Raw genomic sequence first — 26,860 nt, 5'->3', positions numbered from 1 at the left:
TACAGTTCTGTGTGAGATATGTGCAGAGATACTCTGGCGTGCTGATTTACAGTTGACTAGTAAGTGGAATGAGACGGCTGATTTAATTCACAGGTTTCAGACTGGCAAATGGCCCTGTGAGCTATTGTTTTGTGCATTATGCAAACCTTAATGTATCTGGTTCATCAGGAACAATAACAATTGGAATATTGACAGTTATTGATGATACATGATTGACATGAATACAAGTTAGTTGCTTTATATTTGAAGAGTGAATTAGTCATAGCTCACCACTTGTTTCACCCAGACATTCAGGGTTTGGAGAGACACAAAAAAACACCATCCCACTCTAATAATTTCATCCAAAACTGCAATAAATTCCTTTAGTGTTGTCTTGATTTTAATGTATGGCAGTTTGTAATTTTGTGTATTAAGTTGTTCATAATTGATTGTGAGGAGTATGTGTAAATATAAATTGCTTATGTACATACAGTACAGTCATTTTTTATTACTGAATACTAGGGGTGCACGATTCAGAAAATGTCATGATTCGATTCGATTTCGATTTTTAGGCTCAAGATTCGATTCGAAATCGATTTTCGATTCAAAAACAATTCTCAATTAACAGTATGTAAATGTAGTTACTTCTCCCATGTGATTGCAGTAGACATAAAATAAAAAAATAAATAAAAATGCATTTTTTAATATATTTTTTGTTCAGGTTTAAAGTGCTTTAGGCTCGCAAAGACCCATTTTACCAAAGGGTTAAAAAAAGGATCAAGATACAGAATAAGATGACGATGGTTACTGGGAATCTAATACAAATTCTGACAAATGAACACCAGTTACTAAGGAAGATCATGTTAAAATCTGTCTATGTGCCCATTTGCACCACCTGGTGACCAAGTTGAGTAACGTTATAAAAATGTGCACAAGTCGTCACAAGTTATTTAACTCAGGACTTATGGTACCAAGTAAAATTCTGGAGAAAAAATACTTTAAATTGAGCGTTTTTTTCACAGTGCTGGTTTTAGGTTAGTGTAAATAAAGTCTTTGCCATCAGCACTTGAAGCAACACCGTATACACCATACTTCACACGCTCTATTACAACTGAGACAATCGCATCGTGTACACTAGGTCAGTTGCAGGAAGCACATGATGGTAAACCCCAGAGATTTAAACATTCAAGATTACAACCTCCTAGTCTCAAGACTTTCGAGTTTTTCTTACCAGCACATCTTCTAATCGTCACACCATTAATATTGTTCAAATTATGCAAGCTTCTGCCCTTCCTTTGGCTCATACAGGCACCTTTATCGTACAAAGAAAAGATAAGGAACATCTTAGTTGCCATGTCAGAAATGTGTTGTATGTGTTTAGATTGGCCTGGAAAATTCTTAGTGGTGGCCTGAGCTCAGAGGAAAATGACAAACAGACATACCATGACATTGTCTTACCCTCAATGACACACCACAGCTATTTTCCTTGCTACAATAAAGTAGCTCTTTTGTACTTTGTAACTCCCAGCACCAAGCATGCATTTATGTTGAAATTGTAAGACTCACATCTTGGATTACATCTAAGAATATTGCATTTTCTCTGTGATACAGTCTATGTTTCTTTCATGTCTGTCAGGGGTACAGTATACTGAGGCATCCTGGTGACACAGCGGTGTAAGATGATGCATGCTATATAACCACAACAATTCTGGTTCCAGCATTGCTTGGGGTGTTTGTTGCATGTCACCCCCTCTCACACCGGGTGTCAAAAACAAAAATCAGTCATGGGACACCGCTTGAAGCTAGGTAGCATACTTTAATGTGGTTGTCCCATTGTATTTTAAATGTAAGATATTGTTTTTAAAGCATTTTGTTTCACTGTACTGTTTTTGTACTGTATCGACGATGCCTCGCAGTGAGTTTATGTAAATTGTTAGCATCTGCCAATTGTTACTACTGTAGACCTTTTTTTTGTTCAAATTGAAACACTCTCCCACAAGTCTGTCTCCAATTTATTACCAACAAGCCATTGTGGCACTTAAATAGACCAAGATAATTGCACGCTGTTTTACTGTAAATGTTTTATACTGTATCTGGTCGTTTCATTATCTGGGAAAACAGAAATAATATAATGAATTTGCATGAGAGTGCATTTTGAATGTGTGTGAGTGTGTGTCATCCATAAGGCTGTTGAGGAAGCACATTGCACCTCAACAGCTGATATCTTAATCTGCAAAACACTGGTTGCCAACGCATGATTTGGCATAAAATAATGCATCATCTTGCTCAGATGAACTGCATTCATCACTTTTTTGCTTCTCTTGAGGATTGTTGAAAATGCACCTGTACAGATCTAAAGAAAAAAGAATCATTTTTTGGTCATGTGAAAGGACGGTAGCTTCACCCACAAGTCACATTACCACAGTGTCTGTGTGCGGTCATTGACTCGTGAGCCCCTCTGAGCCTGCTGGATGTGACTGTCTGGCTCACAATGGAAACAGGGAAAACTGGGGCCTTAAATTCCCATTGGTCAGCAGACGGGTGTGAAAGAGGGATTACTTTTGTACGACAGTCCACTCACCCAGACCTCTCTCTGCGTGTGTTTCTGTATTTGTATTGATTTCTCTGCATACTGTATGTTGCATAATGTGGTTTTAAAACAGGAATTAGTGACAAAATCACTAAAACAAATGTTTTTCTTCCTGTGCATTTGTCTGAGAGCTATTCTATGTTGCCAGAGATGGTGTCTAGGGCTGAAGCCTGAATATGTGTAAAATGTAATGCCATAGCCCTGCAATGACCAACACCTTTGTGAGCCTTGTGTTTTAACAATGTAAGAGAGGTGTTGATTCAACTTGGAAACAAGGTTAGACAAATCGCCTTACGCAAAACCACACACTACCAAAGTAAAGACCTCTCCATGAACAGTTTTCATCGGTACTATTTCTCTGGTAGAAAGTAGCTCCAATGAAAAATGTTGACAGTGTTTGTTTTTTGTGTGGGTTATCCAGAGTAGTTTTTGAGCAACACAAATAAATTCTGTTCACCTCTATTATATTAGAGTGGTGCAAGAAATACAGTAAAACCCAAACTACTTGTATAGCAAGATGCCAACAAAAGCAACTGGGGAAATACTTTCTTTTTATAACGTGTTACAGTAAAAGAAAATAAAAAATAAAAGGACAAAGGCTGGTCCTGTGATTTAAAATGGTCTCCAGACATCCAGGCTAACTTCAAATGATTCATGGTCTTCCTCAGTGGGGATTTTTAATGACATGCCAAGCGACATGTCCACACTGCTCTATTATGACGGGGCCTTGACAGGAAAATAAACCACATGCTTTGCTGTTTAATATCCTTCCTTTGATTGTTCAACATAATTTAACAGAGTAAGCTGCCTAAAACTCTGCACTGTTGTCTGAAATAATGTATACAAATGAAGGAATGCAGTATCCTGTTAAAGGGAGAGGGATATAACAGATGTAGTTTGCTTTGTGTAAAATCATTTTCAATTCACAAAATCAATTCACTTCTGTGAAAAGTTAATGGTTCAGTTTGTCAAAGTCTTGGCAACATAAAAAATCTGAAAGGAAGATTAGCCTTTCCAGGAACCGTGCCGTGTCACTACCCCACAAATGCTTGAACTGGATCATTTGGAATTCTCAAAGTGCTCCGGCTCACCAGATGACTAACACACGAATCATGACTATAACCAACAGGATAAGCGTAGGGGTTCAGCTTCTGAATAAGGTTGTACATTGCGTCTTCCAGGCTACAAGAACCTGTTGAATTGACTTAACTGAATCACAGGGTCGTTGCCTCCCCAAAGACGACATTGAAGTCTGATACATTGTATCAGGAATTCCAGAAAACTGTATTTTTTTAGTATTTTTATCCAATTTAATTTGCCTCCTAACTCTCTGCGGCGCTTGTGTGAAATAAAGAAGTTGGCAGGCTGATTTTGAAGACTAGAGTGAGAGCCTTTATCACATTTTTGTGGTTGATGATATGAAAGCATAAAGTTTGACAACTTATAGGGTACGCCTAAGTTCATAACTGTGATTTAAGATTTGACCGAAGGGTGGAGATAGCTAATGATGTTCAACTTTGTTTTTAGTCAGTAATTTCATTGGTCTAAGCAAGGACGGCAACACAGAAGCACCAAAACGCATCTAGGCAAAAGAAAGAGGGTAGGATAATACTATTATCCTACTGTATGGAATAAGTTCAATCTAATTAGACAACATAATTAAGTCTTTAAGTTGCCTTGGACTCCCTGTATGATGTGAGTTCAGTCAAATTCAGATTTTACACCAAAAACTGTTGCTGTGCTTCTTTGCTCTGACTGTCATCACTTTTCCAACTAGCTGTGTCCAAGTCAAGGGGAGGTAATAAGACTGTGATTAGTAGAACTGTTAGCCTATTAGGACACCAGTGACCTTTCAAAGCAATACCACACTGTGTTCAATAACTAAATGGCATAATTATAACCACTAGTGTTATCCTGTAAAAGGAGTGTTGCATGATGTTAAAAATGGTTGAACAGGGGATTTAAAGAGGCCTTTTACTCCCAACTGCTCTAATCGAGCTGCTTAGTGGCCAACAGATCAGACTGTAGTGGGCAGCTTCCTGGTGTAACTGTGTGAGTGTGATTCCTGCAAGACAGCTTGACTCTCTGTGAAGTAAGTGAAGGTTACATTTTAAAAATCGTATAGCAGCTGAGGCCGAGATATCCAGAATGTTACTCCCTTTTATGTGTCAAGCTCAAAAAGTGCTGGATCCTATATTTCCCATAATGCAACCAATTTAGCATATTTTAGTTTGACCCTTCCTGCCTGCTAAGTGCCCACATCTTTCAAATTCCACAACCCCATTTCACAATGCAGGCTTTCTGTTAAAAAGCTGTAGCTGAGATGATGATGTCATCATCAGGGTCATTTTTTCAGACTTCCTCCAGAGCCACAGAAACCATCATACAATAGTTTTCACAGGCTGAGTCCCACCTGCAATGACTAAACTTTATGTCTAGAATCAGTGGAGTTTCCCTTTTAATGATAATATTGAAATTGTTACTTACAGTAACTACATCTTGAGTTATTTGCTAACCAAACAATATGACATCAGATAGTGTAATAATCTGTCTGAGTATTAAGCAACAAACACCAGCTATTCTTTCCAAAATGCATTCATTGAAAATTAAATATACTTCAACTCATTCACCATCCTGCCCATTTCCTGAGCACATATGAAATGTCTTACATCATTGTTTTCCAGTGAAGGAAAAAGGCTTTGGTCATTCTTCTAACATCTCTCATAATAGACTTTCTATTGTTTGGGCTTCAGTTTATAGGTTCTTCATATTCTAAATGTGTTATTATTCTTGTCTCAACCATAAGTTTCTGCTCTGTAATGAGTTGTAAATACAGAAAGTAGGCTATAGGGTTCAGGATGATTAGAGATGAGACAACTAGTCTCGAATTGTTGAACGTTACTTGATGATGTGTATTTTTTATTTGACATCTGTTGATTTAAGTGTTGTTTGTCCACTCGTGATGTGGCTTTGGAATGGCGATTAAAAGAGAATTAAATTAAGGCTGATGGGTGTGGACTTCTTATTATTTTTTGCTTCAATTTTAATTTAGATTAGAGTTCACCTTAAGCAGTAACATTACATGATTTGGACTTTAAACTTGTGATGACATTCATCTGTCTGAGGCTCTTTTTCAGTTCTGATCTCAACTGGATTTTAAGCTACAGGATGTGTCCCAATCGCCTTTACCCAGTCAGACGTTATTACACACTTCACTTCACACCCTATGACAATACTTGGGTCAAAGTTTGGATCGGCAGGTAAGAGGCAGAGCCCGCAAGTCCTTATTTAGAAAGCGTGTCCGGTGCGTCACCACTGAGTCTCCGCGCTGCGCAGACACAACTTTAACAAGTGCGGCGGCTGCATTTAATCACCTCATACAAATGGAATAAAGACAACGATGGAGATCTTCTGGGGGCATTTCTTCTTCACTATAGTAGTCATTAGTAAGTATTGAACATGTTATTTGGACTTTGAACGTGTTATTTCTTTCACCATTCTCTCACGCAAAGAGTAAAACGGCATATCTTTTCGCCACAAATAGCGAGAGTTTTATATCGTTTTCATAAGAGTGGAGTCGGTAAGGTTTATAAGTCGTTCGTTATAGCTTTTAATGTTATTGTTAAATGTTTTCTTACACCTTAAATACGCCCGAAGAGCAGCAGAGAGAGTATTTTACTTAATGACGTAAATGAAGTGCTTTTGTTTTGAAATAGATTTCTCATCACCCTGCAGTGTTTCTTCCTCTGCCAACGATGCACGATCCAAAGTCGACCCACATGGATTAAATAGGACCAGATAGATTGTTTTACTGTGCCTCACAGGTTTCTGCTCAGTAACCTGTGGAAGCTTTTAAACAGCAGCCAGCCAGAGACTTTGAATTATTCTCCTACAGTATATGCACATTTACCCCATTTTTGAAATGAAAGGAAATGTTAATGTGTTCTGGGGTTTGCAAAGCCCAAGAGGAGGCAAAGTGCTACTTTGTGCTGCAGGTAAACAGGCGTGGCAGCAGGAGGCTGTGCAAGTGAATGTCTGTCGAATCCAGTACCCATCCACATTCCTCTGCCTGCTGATAGAGGTTCCCCTCAGGCAGGCTGATAGCTGAGCTCGGCCTGTATGGGCTTGTGGCTCTGATTCTGCAGGAAGACAAACAAATTCCATGTCCTGAGGGGACTCAAAAGGACTGTGTTTGAGGGTGGATTGTGGATAAACACAGTGTTTCGGGACGAGCAACGACTATTAACAACAACACTTTGTGAATAGAATGACCTTCATGTGTTGTAAAGCTTTTTAGTAAGTTGCCTTGACTTCATGAGTCAAGCTGATGTGGTTTATGAACGTATGTGATTCAGCCACAAAAAACACCCACTTGACTCAAAGGAGGAAGTCAGGATGGCTTAAAGTGTTACTGGAGATAAAACATCGAACCTCTCTCCCATAAACAAGCAGAGTCAGGATAATAATTTTAGATACACAAATAAAAAAAAATGCAAAACAAAGATGATATAATTGGAAGTGTTTATAGTAGGTATAGTAGGTACAACTGTTTGATTATTGATTATTATCAGTAAAGAGATTTATACGACGTTGATCAGTGTCACTGTCATGCAACTTCGTCTTTCTCCTTCACCAGCTGACAGAATCTGTAACTCACAGGCCTTCAACGTCGGCACTGCAGGTGCCAAGATTTTCAGCGGACCAGCTGCGGAAGAGTTTGGCTACACAATCCAACAAGCGACAAACCATGAAGGCAAATGGTATAGATTTAAGTGTTTCATTGTCTTAGAGTCCTAGAGTACATTGTTCATGTCTCCATCACAAACTGTGTCCTGTCCGTTCAGGTGCTGTAGCTTTCAAGCGGTGTCATTTATTTAGTTGATATTTCTTTGCCACCTCTTTAAAATTTTTAAATTTGAGGAAGATGACATGACAACCCCAGGGTATATACATATAATGCAGAGAGCAGTTAACTCTAGAGAAAATAAGCTGCAGATACACATTCAGTGGGCCACTTTTATAGATAAACTTCCTTAGTACAAGCCTGTACACCAGAACGGGCTGAATTCCAGGTTCAATAAGGTGCCTGACATGCTCGATCTTGGTCCATACTGACTGAGTTTCAAACAGTTGTGTGCATGACAGCTGAGCTGTGTAGCCTACACCAACTGTCATATTTCTGAATTTTTGAAATGATATGTGCATTTGTGTCACGTCAGGGAGAATTTTCCTGGTAGAAGTATCCATAGTGCAAATGAAGGCCTGTTGCTGTATAGAGATGAAGCTGATTATCAGTAGTGTCTAGGTATTCTGTGGCATGTAATCAACTGTCCTTACTGTTACACTACCACCACTACCAGCCTGTGCTGTTTACAACATAGAGCCCAGGTTTCATTCTCTTTCCAAATTGTGACCTAGTCACTGGTTTGTTGCAACAGACATCATGATTAAACAAACCCATCACACTTCATTCGTGGCCAGTTCAGCTGTATCATTTTGTGTTTTTACTGAAGGGAATGAAAATTGCATGGGTTTTTGCTTGATGCATTGCAAGGTTCAACAGGCTGTGTGTCTGCTAAACACTGTTGTACACCACCTGTTTTTAGCTGGCTCTGGGGATAGCAATGTTAATCTGTCAGTCGGCTGCTCAGTCCACGTTGGTCCAGACTGGAACAGATATATCATCCATTGCCTTTTCCTCTAGCACTACCACAAGGTTGACATTTGTGGTTTTTACTGAATTGTGAACATGTTAGCATACCGTTGTTAGCATTTACTGTACGTCAAAGCACCAGTGTGCCTGAGTACAGCCTCACAGAGCCGCTAGCATGGCATGCAAAGTCCTCCAACCCCTTTCATTTACAAGACTGTCAGGAAATGGATTTAGTCCGTTATATCAGTTAAGTTTAGCACAACCAATACTAGATTTTTGAGGCCAATACCAATATTTAGGAGTTTTAAAAAAATCAATTTTATCTAGCTCTACTGACAAGTAGAGCTAGATAAGTTGTTGAATCTTCTAACACCATCCTGGGTAAATTGTAGAAACTGTAGTCTTAAAAATCCCTTGGTGCTCATTTTTTTGAGGTTCTACAGTCTGCATGATTGTGTCACACAAACATTCCTGTCCTGTTTAATTCAATTCAATTCAATTTTATTTATAGTATCAAATCATAACAAGAGATATCTCGAGACACTTTACAGATAGAGTAGGTCTAGACCAAACTCTGTACTTTACGAAGCCCCAACTATTACAGTGGTTGCCTCAAGAGCAAGCATTAGCAGTAGCTATTGCGACAGTGGCAAGGAAAAACTCCCTTTTTTTGTTAGGAAGAAACCTCGGACAGACCCAGACTCTTGGTAGGCGGTGTCTGACGGCGGCCAGTTTAGAGCCTCTTAGCCATTTGTAACATTTAGTTAAATAGTAACTAGGCTTCTCAGTGATGTCTGGATGTTGTGCACTGAGTCACAGTAGAGTTGACATAGAGTAACATAGAGTTACTCACTGTCTTGTTTGGAGGAGTGTCCCGTTTGCGTAACTGGAGGAAGCGATCTGATAGTTGTATCTGACCTTATATTCCACATTACTAGAGGAAGAAACAGTGTTTCATCCTGTGTCCTGTGCCTTAACTAATGAAGAAGAATGGTGTGTCCCACTTCTCGTGCCTTGTTTGACACTGTGGAGGAAATGACACTGTCTTGAAGTTGGGTCGAAGTCCGGGGTCAGTCTTATAGCAGTATTGGGATTTACATATTTCTATTACTGTTGGTTCTGGATTTAACAGCTTCAAGCATCTGAATTCTATTAATTGGGGAAAAGTGTTTGAAGTTTTATTTTCTGTGTGAACTCGTAGAATCTTGTTTGCTGTTTTTTAAAACGTTAGAGGAATGACTCGGCTGTCTTGTTGGCACTTGCTCAGAAGAACAAGACCACACAAACCTATACTGTTACAGACTGATGTTTCTGTATATTTTGTATTGCTTTTGTATTACAATTCACCCAGAGATTACTGAAGTAAAGTTTGGTTCCTATATTATTTTAACATTTACATAAAGTTGTAGAATTACTTTTGTTTTTGTTATTACAAGTTAAAATATAGAGAGAGCATCAAACTAATTGGATGAGTCTCATTTAACTACTGTATGTAAAGCTGGTCCTGCACTTTACACCAACACATTTAGAGATGACTCTTATTGCATGTGTATGAGAATGGGGAAGAGATGGGTATTATTGTTTTCTGTAGGCTCCTCATTAGTGCCCCATGGAGTGGTTTCAGTGGAAACAGGAAGGGGGATGTTTACAAGTGTCCAGTCTCAGGGTCCAGAAACAGCTGTGACAAGCTCAATCTTCAAGGTAAGGTTTGGTGTTTTTTTTTTGTGACTAGCTAACGCTAGCATGCTACCTCGTTCTCAATAGCAAAGCACTGCTACAACACACACAAGTTCACCATAATCTACAAAAGAACTACTTACATGTGCGCCCTCATTTAGAAGTCTCCCAGCTAATCCTGACTTGTAACTGACCGAAGTTAGTACAGAAGAAGAAGAAGAAAAGAGGTCTTACTCTGTAGCTAAAACAGAGACCAGCTGAAAATAGGATCTGCAGCAGTGAGAGAGAGCGGTGCAGTACAACAAAAATATGGTGTTTTTTGAAAATTAAACCATGTAAACCTATTCTGGTACAACCTTAAAATACAATTATAAACCTGAAAATGAGCATAATATGGCTGCTTTAATGTACAGTAAGCGCTCATTTGTTTTCTTTGCCACCTTATCCACAGATTCTGTTAGTATTCCAGATGTTAAAAACATCAATGACAACATGTGCCTGGGTTTGACTCTTACCCGGATGCCTGCAGGTTTGATGGTATGTGTGTTTGCGTGTTGCGTGGGTTTTTATACTAAGGATAGAAAGGAAATCATGCTATTTCAGAGACTTGCAGATTACATCTTTGCTTTTTAACCTGAAATAGTACATATTTCTAAATCTATTTCTTGTCTTTATTTTTGGTCATTTATTATGTTACTTGCATTAATGGAGTACTCATAATGTTATATAATATTCATATTCATAAAAATACATGTTTAGTAACACAGCCTTAAAGTCCTGTCTGAAATATTGTAATCAAAAGATGAGCATACTCTGATTAGTTAGTAACCGGTGAAATCATATTTTCCTTTGAAATTTACATACAAATCTTATATATAGGTGGAAGGAAGTGTCAGTGGCTTAGCTACGGTAAATGAATTACTGAAGCAGGAAGTAGTGCCAATCCACTGCACAACTACTTGTGTTGCAGGTTTCACATTTTTGTTTTTTAACACTACAAACAGTTTAATATAAGTTAAATTTAATTCATAATTAGTTATTAACAATTTAATTCACTATTAAACTCAGACATAATACTTTATTGGGAGCTTTTAAAGGCAGTGACAAACTTTCCATGAAGTCTCCTCTCATCTGATACAGATGTGCGGTCCTCTTTGGGGACAGCTCTGTGGCGATCAGGACTTCTACCCAGGAATATGTGCAAAAATGAGCCCCCTCTTTCAACCTCAACCTGCCTTCTCTCCTGCCGTCCAGAGTAAGATTTTTTTTTTAATACAATATCAAATATATATCAAATATATTTTGAGCTGTATATAGTAAGATATCTTTCATGACAGGCTTCAGTTCATATCAGAATAGTATAAATCACAGTGACTTACAGTCAGTTACAGTTACAATGTATATGTGTTCATGCCATCATGCCACCATCATTAGAGTTGGCTTAGAAACAGCAACAATTCTAATGCAAGACCTGGCGAAGTTTGAATTATTCTTTCCAATTTTAGTTATTATATGTCTGCTGGGTGTAGATTGTTTTAATAACATGGCTCATCAGTGCTCTGCCTTTCATCAGCTACTTTTAATTCCTAAATGTTGGAGCTTTTTTGAACCCACCAAGAAGAAAGTGTCTCTGCTTGCAGCCACTTTACCACATGAAAAAGGCAACTAACTAAAATGCTATATATGTCCTATCTTAGGCAAGATTTAAGACTGCAAAATGGTAAAAATGTATTTCTGTGCTACAGGGAAGGGAGGAAATATACTGACATCAGTTCTATTCATTCACTTCTGCTTAAATGTATAATTATGTCCACTCTCATGACATTTCTAGCATGTGGAGGGCCTATGGACATCGTGATTGTTTTGGACGGCTCCAACAGCATTTATCCTTGGGATCCAATGGTCTCCTTCCTCAAGAAATTAATACCTGCACTTGACATCGGGCCCAAAAACACACAGGTGACATCATGTTTCAAAAGACAAAAAAGGAAATGAAAGCAGAGATAAAGCAGGGGATGATCTTGTGGTCATTACTGACAGCTTTCTGCTTTATCACACCATTTCTTGTGCCAGGTCAGCGTCATTCAGTATGCTGTTGATCCCAAGATTCAAATCAGACTAAACGAGTATAAAACCAAAGCTACGTTGATCGATGCAACGTCCAGAATCACACAAATGTATGGTCAGCTTACCAATACCTTCCATGCGATCCAATATGCCAGGTTGGTGTTACAGTAAAACTGCCTTTTATGCATATCTGTTTATTTATTTACTTATATGTTTGATGTTTTGATTGATAGCTTTATTATTAAGGCCCGAGCACCAACATCATCAGTTTATTATTGTTAACCCAAATGAATGAATGAAGGAACCCATTTTTGAGGGGCTAAACATGCTCAAACAGTTATGAGACTTTGCACACTTATCAGAAGTTGTACTAAAGATTCCTATTTTTATCTTATTTTGACACTTGCTTTCTACACTTACCTCACTTCCTTTCCTCCCCTGTTTTCACAACTGATTGGCTTTTGTTTCCACCCTAATTACCTGATTGAGTTCACCTGGTCACTCCTTATTTAAAGACTGCACTCCCTCTCAGTCACTCTTTTCTACACCTTCACATGGGGTGGCAGCTGATCCTCCAACCCATGTGTGGTTGTCTGTGTTCTGTTCTATCCTGTTGTGTTATCCATTATCATTTGCCTCACCACCTTTATTGAATAAATCTTCATTGAATGGACTGAACTTCTCTGTGGCTTTTCCTATGCATTCTGACTGATGCCCCATGACGATGGCAATCAACCTCTAAAACTGAACCCTCCTTAACAGAAGTGATGGAAATTTACATATCATGGGGGTCTCGGTCTTGGGCGTGGCAATTAGCTTGATAGCGCCCCCTACAAAATTTAAATAAGGTAGCCCCTGCTCTTAGTTTGACCTAAATATAAGAGATTTGGCATATGTATCATGACTAGTCTTACAAAAAAGCCTCTTGGAGCCATACTCTACTTCCAACAGGAAGTCAGCCATTTTGAATTGAAAATGCATTTTGTTGGACGTTTTTGACAATTTGCAGGCCTTGTACTAAAAAAAAACAAATGTTCAGTACATAAGTTTTTCTTATTATTTGTCTGTTACTCTTTCTGTCTGTTTCATTATTACCTGATTAAAGTTATACTGATGTTGTTTTATTATAAAACCACAAAGAGTACTGTGTCTGCTCGCTTCAGTCAGTCGGGATTCCATCAAAGTAACGGCGGTCGACCAGGTGCTGCCAAGGTGTTGGTGGTCGTCACTGATGGGGAGTCTCACGACGAGAATATCCGAGATACAGTTATTGCCGAATGTGAGAGACAAGGCATCACCCGTTTCGGTATCGCTGTAAGTAATGATCTGCCACTTACTACCAATTACTTACTATTTCATCATTTTTAGTTATCATTGTAGATGTGAATGATGCCTGCTGATTGCATACAGTAGCATTGGATGGCCTTGTTAAATTCTCACATGCTCTCAAATTTAGAGATTTGGTGGACTAACTGCACAATAAATGTATAAAGAAAAAATAAGATGCTTCCAGACTGTATTCAGAATTTTTTCCAAATTAGAATGAGTCAGTATGGACTAGGAGGATTTTGCATGTTTACAATAAAAAATATTAAATCCAATGCAAAATAAATAACATTCGGTCAAAGGACGTAATTTGTGGAATAGTTTAAAAAAGAAAAAGAAAATGTGTAATACAAAAATATGATGATTAACAAATATTCAACTGAGGTATGAACACTAGTATGTAAATTAATCCTTGATTGGGGCTTTTGTGGTATGTATAATATACATGTATTTTTGTATAAATCTAAATGGAGCTGTACAAACTTATTATAATAAAAATATAATTTAAAAAGGGTAGGGATAATAAGCTAAAGGCTGATTTATGGTTCTGCGGAGGCTCCACGTAGAGCTTTCGCCGTAGCCTACGAAAGTGGCCTGAAGTTTGTATTTGTGAGTTGGTGTGTGCGCTAATCTCTTTAAGAGAAAAGCAGGGCCGGCATGTGTGTGTGCATGGGGAGTGTGTGGTAGAGTGAGTGAGAGAGTGACGGTGATTAGCTTTGGAGCGAGGACTCTAGAGAGGCATAGTGAGAGAAACAAAGTGTCTCCCCTGTGACCACGGTGGGAAATCTTAACAGTAAAAAGTTAACCCTCTCCATGATTTCATGTTGTTTAAGGAGAAGGAGAACCCGGAAATGAGTCGGGGGGAAATGCAATGCTACCAAACCGTAGGGTCCGGCGTAGGGTCCGGCGTAGGGTCCGGCGTAGGGTCCAGCGTAGGGTCGGTATCTCCACATACCTACATACGTACCCACGGCGTTGATTTAACGCAGAAGCTTAAATCAGCCTTTAAGCTTCAGCCTACACCTTTTCAGTCAGCAAAAATATGCTTTGGTTTATCGCTACTTCAAAATTAATAGTGGAAATTACAGAAATAAACTAAATAAACTAAAATGACTATGCCTAAAGCTTATATTGCATACATTTCTGATTGAGTTGCAGTTTGATGTGCCAGTGTAATTACCTAGACCTCTTTTTCCTCTTTGCAATCCTGAATTTGTGGTGTTTTCTAGGTCCTGGGTTATTACACCAGAAACAACATCAACACAGACAACCTGATAAAAGAAATCAAATCCATTGCCAGTCTGCCCACAGAGAAATACTTCTTCAATGTGTCGGAAGAGGCGGCCCTCTCCACCATTGCTGGAACATTGGGGAGCCGCATCTTCAACATAGAAGGTGCATATTATTCTTTTTCCCTTCATGTTGTTGCACAGGCTGTATGTGTAATTTACTTGACACTGCATGTTCATTCATACACTCTTTCCAAGAAACGTATTCAAGCTTGTCACAACATGTCTGTCATAGCTGAAGATCCCAAGAGAGATCAAAGAGAAAATGTGTTTTTTATACACATCTTGCGTTTGTGTGATTCTTGATCTGCTCCATTGTTTTTTATCCTTGTTTTAACATGATGCTCTGTTCCCACACAGGCACTGGAAAAGGGATGGGCAACTTCGAGATGGAGATGTCCCAGGTCGGATTCAGTGCTCACTACTCCAGCAAACAGGTACAGAGCACTGTCTTGTACTGTCTTTTCTATCAATTGTGACAAAGGAAGTTGACATGTTTTTTACACTCAAACTTGCAAAAGCACTGCGGCAGAACATGTAATGGTTGTGTGTTGCTTGTGGCAGTGTGAAATAAGATAAAAGAAATCCAGTTTGAAGGCTCATCCGATGGTACTTCTTTGAGAGAATTTTTACACCTCTGGAAAGATATTACAGCAGCAATATTCTTGCTAAATGGTATTCTACAGTACAGTGCCTGCTTTGTGCGCTCGCATGTACTGTATTTGGCCAAAGCAGTGTGTTGATGGATGGCCACCAGTTTCAACTATCAAAGCTACGAAAATATTTATGATAATAACTAAATGCAGTAAAGTAGCCCTTATTCATAACAGCTATCAAAATACCATATGTGAACATAGTTTGAAGTGACAGTGGTGACTGGTGAATAATGGGAACCAACAACCCCTTCACCACAGCCTTCCTGCTGTACCAATGCAGCGTACTCACTAAAAAGAAAGCGGAAGCTGCATTTTTCTATACCAGTCTGATGTGGTAACTTAGGCGGTTGCCTTTTTCGACATTTAGAATCTGTTCTGTTCTCAGAATGTTATCCATTTGTGGTATTTACTGGAAAACTCAGTAGAGCATCCCAGACAAAATATGAATGCTGTGATCTACAGTAGTATTTGGTATCTGTTGACTGGTCTTTGACCTGTGCTTTTTAAGGATGTGATGATGCTGGGAGCAGTGGGAGCCTACGCTTGGAGCGGGACTGTCGTCCATCAAACAGGGTCAAAAGTAGACATTCTCCCTTTCTCAGCCTTTGAGGGAACCCTTCAAGACAGAAACCACAGCTCATTACTGGGTATGAGTTTACAGTTGTCTTCTGCATTTATCTGACTAAGTTTTGATTCTGTTACTTTAAATCTTTGCATGAAACAATTCATGAATAGGAGTCAAGGATGTTGATCATTCTATACTGAGTAGCAGATGCTACATAGTTAAAGCCAGTATGTTTCCTGTGCCCTGATAACTGAAATTTAGAAATAAGTCGACATCATCAGATAGTTCACATTTAAAGTACTTTTAACATCACACCATATCTCCCTTTCCTGTCCTGGTATATTTCATGATTTTAGTATTTTAGTAATTATACCTTTCAAATAAATGTATGGAGTAAAAAGTAAAATATTTCCTTCTGAAATGTAGCAAAGTAAAAGTAGCAAAAAATAATCAAATACTCTACAGCAGAGTACAGTTCTTTAGTAAGTCAAGTCAAAGCTCCAAAGTCAAAGCATTTATTGTCATTTTCACGGTTAAAAACAAGTTTCCTTGTACAATGAAATTAAATGTACTTAGTTCAGATGTATGTCAACTAGTAACATGCATTATTTGTTGTAATTTCCAGGTTATTCTGTCACCACACTGAGCGATGGGTCTACAGAATTCTTTGTGGCTGGTGCACCTCGCTCCAACCACTCTGGACAAGTTATCGTGTACACCGTCAATGCCCAAAAGCAATCTGCCATCATAGACTCAGAAAGAGGAAAACAGGTAGTGATATTAGATTATGTGGTATTCACATTTTCCGCAAAAACATATGTAGAAACAAATTTAACTCGGCATCAGTAAACAGCTGGCAATTGTCCTAGATTGGGTCATACTTTGGAAGTGTCCTGTGCCCCCTGGACGTGGACAGAGACGGGGTGACGGACCTCCTGCTGGTTGGTGCGCCCATGTTCATGAGCGATCTAAAGAGAGAGGAAGGCAGGGTCTACCTCTTCTCTGTCACCAAGGTAAACATGAGGAACATGTTATACACTGACTGTACTGTAAGAAAAGTTAAAGAGATATTCTCAAAGCTGGATTACATTTGTAGTTTTCATGAATTTAAAGGAAGTGTAGCATGACGTGTAGCTCCACCAGCCACATATGTTCCCTGTCTTATGATCTGAAGGGTATACTGAACGAGCAAGGATTCCTCAACGGTCCGCCCCCAACTGAGAATGCACGTTTTGGGATGGCCATCTCTGCCGTTCCTGACCTGGACCTCGACGGTTACAATGATGTTGTAGTAGGATCCCCACTAGAAGACACAGGAAAAGGTGTCATCTACATCTACAACGGGCAGCTGAAGGCATTAAACAAACAGTTCTCACAGGTACGGAGAGAAATGAATAACTGACTGTCTCTCAATAATTAATGTATATCAGTTAGTTCATTAAACTTTGTAATAATGAGAGCGATCATCATTGTTGATCATCTGTTTCAGAGAATCTCTGGCTCCAAACTGGATCCTCAATTGCAGTATTTTGGAAGGTCCCTGGATAGCTACCTGGATCTGAATGATGATACTCTCCCTGATATTTCCATTGGTGCATATGGCAAAGTGGTGCAGCTCTGGTAAGTAAGGCAATGTGTAATAAACTGTGAATGATTAAAAATTATGTAATGATTTGCCACATTGTATTATTTTTATCAAGTTCAGTAAATTATCCCATTATTTATAGAATCTGCAAGGCTGGTGATAATTTAAAGTTCCACTTGGTTTCCAGGTCCAGAGGTGTGGCGTCTGTCTCGGCTAAAGCTTCTTTCAACCCCAATAAAATCAACATTTTCAGCAAACCCTGTGACATTAATGGACGCAAGCTTTCATGTTTCAGCACTAGCCTCTGTTTCAGTGCTGCATTCAGGCCCAAGAACCCTGTTGGACCCATTGGTAAATCTGATTAGCTGTTAGGCTTCTCAAGAATAAGTACATTCCTGTTATTTAAAGTAATAGTTTTTGGGAAATGCGCTTTGCTTTATTTGCTTTCTTGCAGTGAGTTGATGAGAAGACCAATACCACTCTCATGTCTGGGAGGGGTATCAATCTTCTCCTCTAACTCTCAACAAGAAATAATTTTTTCTCCAAAATGTCATACTATTCCTGAAAGATGTTGAAAAACCACTCTTAATAGTTTTTACAAAAAAATAAAACATTGTACTCTTCTTCTTTTAGATATATCCTACACTTTGACTCTGGATGCGGACTTGCAGGCTTCACGAGTGACGTCAAGAGGACTGTTCACTAAAAACAACGAACGCTTCCTCACAGAAAAGGCAAAAATATCATCTGTGTCCCTGTGTCGGGACTACCAGATTTATGTTCAGGTAATGGATGAAAATCATTTGTTTTGCAGTCTTCAATGATGAGGCTTGTAGAGAAATTACTTCATATTTACGTATTTGTTCATGTGTTGGTTCTTCAACAGGAGGCACCAGACTTTGTCAATTCCCTCAGTCTGAAAGTAGAAATCGAGCAGCAGAATGCAGATGTGAACCCCGTCCTCGACGTGTTTTCTGAAAGTGCCTGGGAATTCTTTGTAAGTGACCGATACAATACATGGTATCTCTGAATCTGGGTTTATTTGTTTATAGACTTTTTCCTTCAAAGGTCTACAGGAAACAGATTAGGTGACGCAAGCTCTCAGATTTACACACTGTGTGTTTTTCACCAACAAGATTAAAGTTCACCAAATGCAGTAAAATATAATACATTTCCTTTATGTATAGAGATTCTAGAAGAATAGGCATCTGTTGAAAATACAGCCTTTGAAGAATGTTATGTTTTTGTACAATGTTAACGTAATTATAGTATATAGGTAGTATAGTATAGTAATATAATGTTATTGTTTCAGATCCCCTTCACAAAAGACTGCGGCTCTGATGACGTGTGTGTCAGTGATCTGGTGCTGAGTGTGAAGACAGACACAAAGGCGTCCAGGTGAGAATCACTGACCTGTTTGTGTGTAGAACAAGATGTAACATGTCATACCTGCTGTCCGTTACACGTACAACATACAGTTTATATGTATAATATACTCTTTAGAAGATATGCTCTGTTTCATGGTTTCATTTAATGATGGTATCCTCAGGATAAAGAATTTTGTTGTTGTTCATTCAGGGATAATGTTGAGAGTAGAAATAATGATGTGCGTGAGAGAACAAGCTCTGGCAAGACAATGTCTTTCTGTACTATGAGTCATTTGTGAAACGAGGATAAGCGTTTATCTTACAGGTCCTGAGGGCCTATTTTCTCAATCCGCTTCTTACTATAAGCTTAAAAACCAGTCTTTTGATTCTTTTACATGATATATTTCTGTATTTATGTTTTAATCTGTGCTCTTCTCACAAGTTTGAGCTGGGTAGAGCTCTGTTGATGAAAGGTGAAGTTATGTTGTACGTCCGTCAACCAGTAAGAATGTAATAATATTTTAATCAGAAGCTGACGACAGTTGGGTGGTGCAGCTCTGAAAAAGACAATGAAGTAACCAAGGGTTTATGTGTTAAACTCTTAATATATAAAACTAGAGAGAATAAAGTATGTTTTTTCTGAACTTTAACTTTTGATTGTTGGACCTGAATATGTAATGTTATGAAGACTTACCTTTCTGGGGCTTGAATCTTTTGATGTGAAGTTGTGAAACTGATTCTTACAGTCAAAGTCAGTGACTATAATGATAATTCTCACTGTTTCTATCACATATTTTTAAACAGGACTATGTACCTCTAGCCCCTCTAGCAGCTCCTGGAGGCTGTACTCAGCACTACCGTCTACACTACCATCCTCAAAGCCCTGTATTTTCCTAGCAGGGCTATAAATCATGACGACAAGTGTGAAATAGTTATAGTGTCACATAAAGGCAGCTAATAGTGTACACATTTATATAACAGAAAGAAAGGAATTGTGTGAAGACAAAATTGGCTAAATATATCTATATAATGTTATGCCCTGGTAACTCCTAACAACCATTACACTATTTTCTATTTTCTCTGTTTTATGAGTCTCTCTTAATTGCCAATAGCTGCAAAAAATTAGAGTTTTTCAGTTTACACAGCAACTTTATAGCCCATAAAATGGTCGGGTCAGAATTGTGAGCTTGGAAAGAACTTACAAAGTTCAGGTGATATGTGCCCAAAGAATGAACTTAGATGAAAGGATATGAACAAGGATTTTTCAGAGACTTTAAACACTTTCACACACATTTGATCTTTTGTGGTTTTGCAGCTGCTATTCATTTTCACATTTGTAGACTTGGGTGTATGCTTCTGTTTTTGCTTCTCAATCTTAAGGAATGCCATGTGATCCATTCCTATATAAAGACTGTATTGTGCATTTTAAGGTGGAGGTAGATTCAATAGTGTTTATCTAGATAACTTCACATTTAGGTACTGTATGCCTCTACTGTGTTTGTAGATGTTACGGAAAAAAAGAGAAAGATCTTTTAAACAATATAAATAAATTCCTTTTTATTCCTGTCCCTCTGTTCATTAGACAACACTCCTACTGTGAGTATGCGCCTTTAATCTGTGACACACACAAATGAAATCATGTGAATGCAGAGTACAGTAATTTGAGCTCTTGTGTTACAGCTCAGCTCCCGTTCTGGTCAGCGCTAATAACCGAGAACTGTCATTTGAAATCGTCGTGAAGAACAAAAAGGAGAACGCGTACAACACTCAGGTCTTGGCCACTTACTCAAGCAACCTCTACTACTCCTCCGTCTTTCCTCCTGTGAGTAAAAGAGTCTTCAATGAAAACTGTTTAAGTTGACATGATGCTAATGATAATAGAGTTTTTAGGCAGTTTGCAACATAACAGTCACCAAATCACACGTACACTAAATAAATGCATCATTATCATATCATTAAACAATTTTGATTAATCCAACCCGTTATTACTTACTAAAACGAGAAACAAAAGAGTTTCTGTACTTTTCTGTTATTATTTGAATAAAACTAAAAGATGTTCAGCCTTATGGTAATGTATTGTTAGTATATGTATTTGTAATAAAGCCATATAGCAGTTATGTACTATTCTGAACTGTAAAATTTACAGACAGATGATGTCAAATGCACTTCAACACAAACACAAGCCGTCACCTGCCAAGTGGGATACCCAGTAATAAAACAAAACCAAGAGGTAAGTGCAAAAAAAAAAAAAAAAAGATCTTCATGCATATCATCTATTTTGGACTGATGTGCTTATACAAAATTCTTTGTTTGACTAATTATGGTAAATAATGCAAAACATCCTATTATTTATTTCCAGGTGAATTTTCGGATTAATTTTGATTACAATCTTGATCAGTTGCAAAACCGAGCCGAGGTGAAGTTTGAGGCCAAGAGGTACACTGAATGAATTAGAAATTCAATGAAAAATTGTGGCTCTTAATGAAATGATCGAGATGTAATAATGTTCTGTACCTTTTTTTTCTTTACAGCGATGGTAAAGAGGAAATACCTGCAGACAACAAAGTGGACATATCCATTCCTGTTCGATATGATGCAGGGATTGTTTTATCTAGGTGATTTTATTATTTTGTCACCTTAACATAATTTTTTCAAATTTTAATCGCACTCTAAAATTGACAATTGAAGATGGCAAATACGTTAAAGTGTTTTTTTATGGTGTCTTTGTCCTAGGCAATCAAATATCGATTTCTACGTGGCAGATGCTGCAGTTCCCGTGGTAACAACGGTGGCGAGTCTAGATGACATCGGCCCAGAGTTTAACTTTACAGTGAAGGTGCAATACATAAGAGATTAGAAAAGATAAAACTTTATTGTCTGTTCACACCGAACATCTGACACACCTTTCTGTCACACACACACACGCGCGCACACACACACACGCGCACACACACTGACACACACGCACACACACTATTTATGATTGTCCCGCAATAATAATACAGATCATGTGGGGAGAAAGGAGGGGATTGTGAGGGATTGGAGACAGCTTCTCGTGTAACATTGTAACATTAAATCTGCCTTAAAAAAATCATCATCTAATTTCTAATTATATATATATATTTAAAACGTATTAAAACAAACTGTATTTAAAGGTTTCAACGAGTAACTTCCCCGTCAACCTCGTGTATCTGAACATTGCTCTGCCAGTGAACACTAATAGTGGAAATCAGCTCCTCTATGTTACTAGTGTGGACACACAAACTGTGAGTACTCAGTTGCTTTTTACTGTATGATTCAGAGTGTGTCAATTATCGATAGAATAAATGACCCAAGGCTTCTCCACCTGTAGGGAGGTGCTGTCAGCTGTGATTCCAGCGGCTTGGTTGATCCTCTGAAGATCGGAGAGAAGAGCCACAAAGTGTCCTTCTCTGAGGAGAGTCTCAGAGGCATGGAGAAACTGGTCAGTCATTTAATGTTTTGCATTTTTTTCTCTTGATACATGTCAACTTTCTGAGATGTTTCTTTGGAGACAGCTTCTCGTGTAACATTTTAACATGCATCTTAGAGAAGCTAGTCATGCACTAGTCTCACATTGCCAGTCCTATCTCCACAGCGCTGTGGAGTAAGGTCTGGCTCCACCACTTCGTGACTTCGTCCACAGCAGTTCCCACCAATCGGTCCCAAAACGTCCCAGTTAGAGACTAAATGACGTAAACACATTCTTTGTAAATCTTTACAATCATTCCCCGAAAGAACCAAGCAAACCTGCCGTTTTCAGCATGTTGCGCGAAGTTTGTTGTTGTTTCCCGAAGCAAACAGAGTTTGAGAACAGCAACACACAGAGATGGGAAAGTGAGGGACATTCCTGCGCCTGAAACACGTGTTGGATGTTAGGCAATTATCCTGGAAATGTACTTCTGTTGATCCAGACTAGTGATGCACTAATCTAAATCTGCACAATGAGGTACCTTATATAGTCTAGATTATTCAGCATGTAATATAATAACGTAATAAATTTTCATCAAAGTTTCATTTTCCCATGTATTTGTGATTTGATGCATAATTCATGTAGCTTTATATTTTTTATAAAGCTACAAACTGCATAAACAGATGTTATTAACTTTTTTTGTGTGTTAAATAGAACATGATAACTTGAATGTATATTGTACTGTACTTGTAAATTACTTTACTTGTAAAGTACTTGTACCTATAAATTAGCTAACTCATATAATTTTGACTATCTATAGCAGAATATAATTGTTTTGTTTGTTTTCAAATATCCCAAATGCAGAAGAAATTTTAAGTAATTGAAATATTAAGTATATACATTTATTTCCTTTTGTTTATGTTGTTTTTTTAACTGACAGGACTGCAAGAGTGCAAAATGCAAGTATATAAAATGCATCCTCAAGGACGCTGAAGTAAAAAGTGACTACTTTGTGAAAGTTAAAACAAGGATCTGGAGTGGAACATTTATTTCGGTAAATACGTTCACTAATAATTCATTTTATAATACTGGTCTGGTGGTTTTGTCTGCTTTTATTATCATTAATTCTCTTATATGTTGCTGATGAATGAATTCACACAGATGCTTTTCATTTGTATAAATCTGTCATGATAGGCCACCTATCAGACCATCGAGCTGACCTCCACTGTTGATGTCGAGACCGCCAACCCCGACCTGCTCATTATCAGCCACAAACACTTGCCAGTAAGATTTGGATTTATTGTCTCACATAAATTAATTGAAGAAGGAAGAGACTTGTGATATTATGATAACACATTTTATTTGTAACGTACGCCCTTGTGATATTTATTATTGTGACTGCAGCAAAAGTATGACCTGTTTTTTTTTCCAAATTCATTTGGCATAGTCTGAAGTGAATTTTTTGTTAATCATGCCATATCTGAGTGGGACAGACCATGTAATGACCTCTCCTGTCCTGCTGCTGCTGCTGCTGTCCAGGTGGTGGTCACTGTCAGTAAACCTGGAGAAAAAGGTGACGTTCCAGTGGGAGTGGTAGTTGGCAGCGTCATTGCTGGACTGCTGCTGTTGGCTCTGGCTGTTGGACTGCTGTGGAAGGTAACTGTCTGTTTACAATATGGTGAAAGTAATAGCAACATGGAGAGGAACATGAGTAGATACTTTTTTATAGCTTAGGCATGAACAGTTTACCTCTGCCAAGTTGAGAAAGGGGAATAAACCTGATTTGTTATCATAGAAATGTGCATCTGCATAGATTGACAAGATAACTTGATTTGATTATCACCTACTATGCAACATAATGTATATACAGTATGCATTATGGATACAAGAAAATAGGCTACGTAATGTGCATTATGGATATACTCTTACAGAAAATTGACAATATACTGGAATCTCTTGTAAAATACTTGCACATGTTTTATTGATTAAGTTTGTTTTTTTATAAAACTACTACAACTGTGTCTAAACTGAATCTGTTTACTTTCTAGTTTGGGTTTTTCAAAAGAAAGTACCAGCAGCTTCAGAGGGAGGCCGATGACGACGCGCAGAGCCACGCACATGTTGACGAAGTGCTATGAACTGAAGAGAAAACCCGCTGCCTTTTCTCTTCACTGGAATGTTTCCAGTGTGGATACTGGTACTTGTCACTGGTTCTCGTAAAGTACAAATGGACTACAGTTCAATCACTGGAAGTTGGACATTTGAATAAAATGGAAGCTGTTTAGTTTGAGGATAACTGGGATTCAATACTCTGTCCATTTTTAGAGAGGATTATTGTTGTTAGTCTTTATTTTTAAGCTTTGTGCCCTGTACATTGACTACTTGCTGTTATGCACTGACTTTGAATAATTGTAAGAATCCTAACATGACAGAACCATATACAATACTTGTTCTGAAATTGATTTTGAGTTTTACACTGTAAAGCGATCTAATTCATCCATTGCTTTTTGTTTTGACAACTTCTGGGCAAAATGATCAAACGATCTTATATTGAATATAGCTCATTTGTCAAAACTGTATCAGACAGTCTGTAGCATAAACTGCCTTGAGAGTCACTTCTGGCACTTTCTTGCATTAAGACTATTGATATCAGTATTTTAAATGCAAACAGGAAACAATAACTATCCTGGAAAGAGTGAAATCTGTCATTCCTCTGTTCCATTGTGTTTGTACTGTATATACTGTAAGATAAAATGATCTTTCATATTGTGTTTAATACATGAAAAGATTAGAGGTGATATGGGTCCATGGACTAGCTAATTGTGGTAGTGTTGTTGTTATTGTTATTGATGGTTTTTGTGATATTGATGATATTTTGTTTTTTTTTACCACTAGTGGAACAGCTTGTCAGGTATGAATATTTTAGTAGCATATTGTGTTTTTTATAATATGCTGGTTATTTGTTGAGTCATCGATTTATGGTTTTGCCCATTCAATTTCAGAAAATAGTTTTTTAAAAATCAGTTTCCTGGTTCCAAAGTGAATTATTTCAAATTGGTTGTTGTTGTCCAAACCCTACATTACTGCCATAATAAGACAAAGGAAATTAAATTGATTATCAAAATAGTTGCAGATACATTTTCTGTTAATCAACTAATTGATTCAGCTCTAATAATGTTTATCTGTAGGCCAAAAGGACACAGTGCCCCATTTGCAAGTATTGTTCACTACAGAGAAAAAGAGTCATAGATGGTGCATGATGGTTGCCAAAACACCAACCAGGTTAATTTACTCCCTAAAAACACCTAATCTGTATCTTTTTTTCTTTCTTACAGTAGGCAGTTTGAGAGAGTGAAGTGAATCCTGTAGGATCTAAATTTGTATTGGCACAGCTTTGCCACTAGATGGTAGCATGATATAGATGACATTTTGGCACTGTGGAGTATTTTCTCACTGCTCTGTTGATGACTTAAACACTACATACCCCTATCAATTAATGCACCCGAATTTATGACCCATTTTGGATTGTGTTTCTCCTCTTCTCTCCTCTCTGGTCCCCTCTCCTAACCTGACCCAGCAAGGAACCCTACTTCCTTCCAAACATCAGTACAATTGAAGTTTTCCCTCAAACTTGAATTAATTTGTCGTGTTCTCCCACAGTCAGGTTAGTTTTTTCCTTGACTATGTTGGAATGTGTTTCTGAATATTTTTTCTTTGAATGAGCCAAGTAACTCCAGCACCCAGCAGAGTCTTTAGCATTCATTTCTCTGGATCTGGCGAGATGGAGTATGCTATTTGTCTCTCATAAGTAGCATATTTTTTGGGGAGCCTGGGCTCGAGCTTTTCTTGTTGGAGGGGATATAGAATTTGATGATTGAAATGCTCTGTTTCACAATTACTTATGTACTACGGTGTTGTGAAATAGCCTTTTGATTTTATCTATATGTGTGCAGGGAGCTTTGTGGAAATGGTCGATGAAATGTGATACAATGGAAGTGTTTGAACACATTTGTAGATTCATCCCTCTTGGGTTCCCTGCAGATGATTGGCAGTTCCAGCCAAACAACTGACCCATGCCACAATGGGATGATTGCTCACAAGTTGCTACAATGTTGTTGTAAATCAAAAATGATGTAATAGCAAATTATTTAATATCTGTTTGCCTTGTTTTGCACTTTGAAAGACCTTTAGTGTTACCTATCGGTTTCATTGTAACTACTTTTAAGACTTTTTACTTTTCCTTCTATTGTCATTAACTTGACAGGTCCTGAATTTTACATTTATTTGACTTGATAATAAAAACTTGGAACATTTTGTTACGCATGTTCGGAGTAGATTGGAGTAGCTACAGCCTAAACCTTTTTTTAGACTTTTTTAATACAACAAATCTGTATCAAAGTAAAACAAAATAATTGTCATTCCCAGTGGCATCAGGGGTGTGTGCAACCAATCAGTGCTGCATATAATCTGTGACAGTGATTTTACTTATAGTTGGGAACAGATCCTATCAGTGCTAATCATTCGCTGCATGGATATGTTTCAACCAAATCCAGCTCAGAGCCTGGGACAGGGAGCACTGGTTGTCCCCCTGCTGATGCCATTAATGGCTTCAGGAGAACAGCCAGCACTTTAAAGTTGATACAGCAGGGCAGAAATGTTCTCGCATGTCAGGAAGT

At 38.1% G+C, this 26,860-nt stretch overlaps 1 protein-coding gene across 1 annotated transcript; it reads left to right on the top strand.

Annotated features, from left to right (window-relative positions):
- Window positions 1–5,866: 5,866 nt before the first annotated feature.
- Window positions 5,867–26,498, top strand: itga2.2 (integrin, alpha 2 (CD49B, alpha 2 subunit of VLA-2 receptor), tandem duplicate 2). The gene is made up of 30 exons (XM_031305702.2): window positions 5,867–6,015; window positions 7,206–7,329; window positions 9,814–9,923; window positions 10,351–10,436; window positions 11,040–11,154; window positions 11,731–11,858; window positions 11,973–12,121; window positions 13,130–13,280; window positions 14,522–14,687; window positions 14,942–15,018; window positions 15,746–15,884; window positions 16,428–16,573; window positions 16,672–16,815; window positions 16,977–17,180; window positions 17,292–17,422; window positions 17,575–17,738; window positions 18,021–18,172; window positions 18,274–18,384; window positions 18,700–18,785; window positions 20,435–20,576; window positions 20,901–20,984; window positions 21,114–21,190; window positions 21,286–21,369; window positions 21,488–21,590; window positions 21,910–22,020; window positions 22,107–22,217; window positions 23,125–23,238; window positions 23,379–23,468; window positions 23,724–23,840; window positions 24,233–26,498. The coding sequence occupies exons 1-30, from the start codon at window positions 5,970–5,972 to the stop codon at window positions 24,320–24,322; spliced, it is 3,552 nt and encodes a 1,183-aa protein (XP_031161562.2). The 5' UTR covers window positions 5,867–5,969; the 3' UTR covers window positions 24,323–26,498.
- Window positions 26,499–26,860: the final 362 nt, after the last annotated feature.

This window comes from Sander lucioperca, chromosome 2 (assembly GCF_008315115.2).
Source record: "Sander lucioperca isolate FBNREF2018 chromosome 2, SLUC_FBN_1.2, whole genome shotgun sequence".
Classification (NCBI taxonomy): Eukaryota; Metazoa; Chordata; class Actinopteri; order Perciformes; family Percidae; genus Sander; species Sander lucioperca.
The sequence above is the reverse complement of the archived record's forward strand: the minus strand, read 5'-3'. Positions and strand labels throughout refer to the sequence as shown.

Excerpts from the sequence above, each read along its gene's own strand:
- itga2.2 (XM_031305702.2), top strand. The coding sequence starts at position 5,970 with ATGGAGATCTTCTGGGGGCATTTCTTCTTCACTATAGTAGTCATTA. Across the intron at positions 10,437-11,039 it reads GGATGCCTGCAGGTTTGATG|ATGTGCGGTCCTCTTTGGGG; the intron begins GTATGTGTGTTT and ends CATCTGATACAG. Across the intron at positions 21,591-21,909 it reads AGTTTAACTTTACAGTGAAG|GTTTCAACGAGTAACTTCCC; the intron begins GTGCAATACATA and ends CTGTATTTAAAG.